Source organism: Lactuca serriola, chromosome 1 (genome assembly GCF_051521515.1).
Source record: "Lactuca serriola cultivar US96UC23 chromosome 1, Lser_US96UC23_V15, whole genome shotgun sequence".
Classification (NCBI taxonomy): domain Eukaryota; kingdom Viridiplantae; phylum Streptophyta; class Magnoliopsida; order Asterales; family Asteraceae; genus Lactuca; species Lactuca serriola.
In genome coordinates, this window is record NC_136408.1 from 93,932,841 (window position 1) to 93,938,135 (window position 5,295).

At 39.9% G+C, this 5,295-nt stretch overlaps 1 protein-coding gene across 1 annotated transcript; it reads left to right on the plus strand.

The window, feature by feature from the left end:
- Positions 1-334: 334 nt before the first annotated feature.
- Positions 335-1,413, plus strand: LOC145070107 (MYB-like transcription factor EOBI). Its single transcript, XM_079017053.1, has 3 exons — positions 335-483; positions 600-729; positions 831-1,413. The coding sequence occupies exons 1-3, from the start codon at positions 363-365 to the stop codon at positions 1,270-1,272; spliced, it is 693 nt and encodes a 230-aa protein (XP_078873179.1). The 5' UTR covers positions 335-362; the 3' UTR covers positions 1,273-1,413.
- The last annotated feature ends 3,882 nt before the right edge of the window (positions 1,414-5,295 follow it).

The window sequence follows — 5,295 nt, forward strand, 5'->3', positions numbered from 1 at the left end:
TTATGATTTGCTGGGCAAATTATATTTTGTAACGGATATATCATATGGAAAAATTGTATTTAGTTAACAAATTATATGCTATATCTGGCCTTTAAATAGTAACTGTTTATAGAAAATTAAATAAGACGGGGTGTAACTTAGTCGAAGGATATTTTAGTAAATGTGGACTTATCAGGTGGGGTTACTTTAGTAAGGTGATGCATATTAAGTGAATATGGAAGAAGGGATGGTTTTGACAGAGACCCTTATGAGTTTGCATGATGATGGTTTTACAAGGGTTTTATATTGGTATAAATATGTGCGTTATGTAAGATATTTACAGCACAAAAGTAATAACACTAAATGCATTAGGAAACATAAATATGGAAGAGCATTTAGTGTCTTGGAGAAAAGGTCCATGGACTGCTGAAGAAGATCAGTTGCTTATTGAACATGTCAAACTGCATGGCGAAGGAAGATGGAACTCTGTGGCCAAACTTACAGGTATTTTATATCTTTCTCTTTCTGATCATATATAAACTTTTCTTGCATGGAAAACCACACGTTAATTTGCATGAGTATGTATATGTTGTAATTTCATGGATCTTATGTGTTCACAGGGCTAAAAAGGAACGCAAAAAGCTGTAGATTAAGGTGGGTGAACTATCTTAGGCCAGACCTAAAGAGAGGCAGAATTACTCCTCATGAGGAAAGAATTATTCTTGAACTACATGCTCGATGGGGAAATAGGTGAGTGAGTCCTTCGGGTATTTTTCTTCAAGACTTATCTATGTCGACAAATTGACAATTTGACACATATGTCTTATGAAACATATGGTATTTGTTTGTAGGTGGTCAACAATTGCACGAAGTTTACCTGGAAGAACAGATAACGAGATCAAGAATTATTGGAGAACTCATTTCAAAAAGAAGGGGGGAATAATGAGTTCAGAGGAGTCAGCAAAGCTAAAAACGCGCTTATTAAAAAGACAAAAATTTCAACAAGAACAACAAAAACAACTTTTTCTACAAAAAAATGAAGACATGAAAAGGGTGCTTTTGTTGCTCGAGGAAAGTGATAACAAAGTAACTTGGAGTCAACAAGATATGGTTAATAATGAAATACCAAGTGTCTTTTATCCTTTGGTGTTTAACAATTCTCAACATGTGGTGGAAACCACCATGAACGAGGATTTTACTTTGTGGGATGGCTTATGGAACTTGGAGGATCTTTATCCAGCCACAACCAAAGGTTGTGTGCAGAATCTAACGATGCCCACTCCTATATTTTGATCATCAATAGTGGCCAAATTAGCCACATAACTCGTACTAGTATTGTTTTCTTGATGCAAGTTATCTTAATGAAATAAAGTTTAGTTTTTTAGTAGCTTTAATTTATCTTTGTCTAGAGAAAATTATCTACTGCTCCCAAGTCGGCTCGTTGCTGCAAACAAATTATTACAGATAAATACATATATTTTCCACCATAGATACGAATCTTCTTTTAAAGTGACCCCCATCACCCTATGCATATCTTAAAGAATTACTTAGGTGCCAAATTAGACTCCGCTGACAGTGTGGCTGTACTTTAATTAAAGAGACAACAAGTATATATTGAGTTATTTATATTTTGGTTCCAATTGTGCTTCATTATCAAGGTATAACATATATATCGTCTCCTGTAGTTCTTAGACATCTCCAAAGATGACTTAATTAATATTTATTTTTTTAGACTAAATTACTTAAATGGTGTAACGAGCCAAATTTTCAAATAAAATTTTCATTTTTAATTAAAGAAAATATTCTTATAAAATATGAAGTAACAATGACAATTGTTTTCAAAATCCATAACATCAACATTTTATTTCAAATATCAGAGTGTCCCATCAAATCAAATGTCGAAGAGTGCATGCCGCGCCATCAAGCATTGCCTTTGTTCTTAGGTTCAGATGTACCTAAAACAAATCAACAAACTGTAAGTTAATGTTTAGTCAGTTCCACAGAGCATACCCCACACAATCCACATAATCACATAATCCATATTAGTTATAAAAGCTATATAAACCATATAAGTCATACCAATCCCACCGGTAACATAAATACTACAAATAAACATATAAGGATACCCTAGAAACCCTCCAGGGTCTTACTCCAGGTGCCAATGGAACCCCCACATGATCTTATCTCCTTGCCGGTCTTGGTGCTTTCGACTCATTGGTATGGTGAGGAGACTCACCTCTCAAGAATGTTGAACTGATAAGATAACATCAGATAAGTCCCAACACGTACATCCAACTCAACAGCCTACAATCATCATGTGACTAGTTTTTGTTAAAATTACGAAATACCAAAAATACCCTCAAAGTCAAACTTGGTCAACCATGGTCAAAGTCAAGGTCAACAGTCCATATTGACCCAGCTCATCGAGTGCATCTAGCAACTCGTCGAGTCCCTTCAGTGTTCAGAAAACCGGGGAAAACCCTAACCAACTCCTCAAGTTGTCTCATCAGACCGAAAACGGGAAAAACCCGATCCAACTCGTTGTGTTATCTTATCAACTTGCCGAGTTTACTCTGTAGACCGAAAACGGAAAAACCCGATCCAATTCGCCGAGTTGCTAGGGCAACTCATCGAGTTTTCCCTTGTGTTAACATAATCGGCCCATTTCAGTCGAATCTAAAGCTTCATACAATAGATCCTTAACCATAAAGATGTCTAGATGGGTAAAGTTTCCGACTTTACCCCCAAAGACCATCTAATATGCTTTAGATTCAAACCCTAACTCCTTTGAGGAAGGTCTTGACTCATTAAGCCTTTAAACTCTCATCCCATCGACCCAAAACATAGATATGATGTCGAAGGGTGGACAAATCACGTAAAGTTTCTAACTTTACATCCATGCATGCGTCAAATACTCTCTAAGATCCATTTTAGCCTTCATTATGGATATAATGCATGAATGGGACATGGAGGATATTAAAGTTTGCAGCCTTAATCCTCTAGAGGTCATATAGAGGCCAGATCTACACTCCTAACCTCTGGAAACCTCTTATCTTGGGACATCCAACCCAAAGTTACAAAACAAGCCCTAAACTACCAAAAGATGAGATCTAAAACGCTACATGTCAAGGTTATGGATTTATACCTTCAAAATGCAGCCCTTAATGTAGAGTTTCTGGATCCAAGATCACTCCTCCAAGATTGCTACTTCTCTCTTCAAGACTTCCTTTAAAAATCACACCACAACACTCAAAAATTCAATGAACAAGAGGGGGAGGCGGTTATAGGGTTTCTCTGAGTAAGGAGGCTGGTAAGGAGGCCAGCTCTAGTGGTTAAGTTCTTTAAATAGGATACTAAACCAAGAAAATTATGGTTTTTCTTTACAATGTCTACTCATCGAGTTGGAGCCTTCCAAATTGTCGAGTAGACCCTAAGTCTCGCGTCCAATATTGATCTCTACTCGTCGAGTTGGGCTCCCCAACTCGTCGAGTCCCAATGCAAAACCCTAAAAACTTAAAAAAAATGATACTTGGAACAAGCATTATAAATCTCCCCCACTTGAAGTAGACTTCGTCCTCGAAGTCCGCTGACACAAAAAAAATCCGGGTAGTGATCTCACATCTCCTTTTCCGGCTCCCATGTCCATTCGGAGCCTCTTTGGTGCTGCCATTGCTCCTTAACTAACTTCATCTCCTTGTTCCGAAGAACCTTAGTCTTCTTATCCAGAATCGCAACGAGCCTCTCAATGTAGTTCAGGCTCTCATCCACCTAAATTTTGTCCAAGGAAATAATTGTGATCTAGTATGTGAAACACTTCCAAAGCTGAGAGACATGGAAGGTGTTGTGTATCTGGCTGAGCTCATCCGGTAGATCCAAATGGTAAGCCACCTTGCCCACTCGGGCTGAAATCCTGAACGGGCCAATATATCAGGGCCCTAACTTGCCCCTCTTCCGGAACTAGGTGACTCCTTTCCATGGAGACTCTTTTAGTAAAACAAAGTCCCCCACTTAGAACTCAAGATCCGATCGAGGCCGGTCAACATAGCTTTTCCGACGGCTCTGTGTGACTCGTAGCCGGTCGCGCACCTGCTGAATCAACTCGGTAGTCTTAAGTACTACCTCGGTGCTCCCCATGACTCGGTGTCCAACCTTACCCCAACAAACAGGGGTCCTACATTCCCAACCATACAACATCTGAAAGGGAGGTCGGTCAATACTAGCATGATAATTATTGTTATATGAAAACTCTTCTAGTGTGAGGTATGTATCCCAACTTCCTCCAAAATCCAACACGCATGCCTGAAGCATATCCTAGAGTGTCTGGATCATCCTCTCGCTCTGGCCATCTGTCTGGGGGTGGTACGTTGTGTTGAAATTTAACTGAGTGCCCAGTTCCTCGTGGAACTTCTTCCAGAATCTAGATGTAAATTGAACATTCTGGTCAGAGACTACTGACACTGGCACCCCGTGCCTAGCCACCACCTCTCGCACGTTAATATCCGCTAATTTCTCAGCGGAGATGCTCTCGGAGATCGGAACAAAGTGGGCACTCTTCGTCAATCTATCCATAATAACCCATATGATATCCACACCCCCTTGCTGTCCTTGGTAACTTCGTGATGAAGTCCATCCTGATCTCTTTCCATTTCCACATGGGAATGGGTAGCGGCTGAACCTTTCCATGAGGCCGCTGATGTTCAGCCTTGACCTTCCTGTAGGTCAAGCACCGCTCCACAAACCAAGCGATCTCCCACTTCATGCAAGGCCACCAATAACTCAGTCTTAGGTCTCTATACATTTTTGTAGCTTTGGATATATAGAGAACTTGGACTTGTGTGCTTCTTCCAATATCTTTTGTCTCACTCCTCCAGATGCCGGAACCCACACTGAGTCAAGAGACCCTGACCATCCCTGACAAACAAGGGAATCTGACATCGTATTCGTTCTAAATTCCAATTTTCTCTCTTTAAACCCTCCTCCTGAGCCTCCTTGATCATATCTAACAATAGAGAGATCACCATCATACTCAAACAAATGTTCCCAAGTGGGGAACCCGCCGTCTTATGGCTCAAAGCATCGGCCACCATGTTGGCCTTCCCTGGATGGTATAAGATCTCATAGTCATAACCTTTCAGTACATCTAACCACCTTATCTGTCACATGTTGAGGTTCTGCTGATCCATCAAATACTTCACATTGTGATCCAAAATTAGAGTAAAAAATATATCAGCGAAAATCTACAAAAACAAAACCCATGGATGTAGTACAGTTATGTTGCACTCTTCCCCTTGCCACTAGAACAACCCAAAAACATTT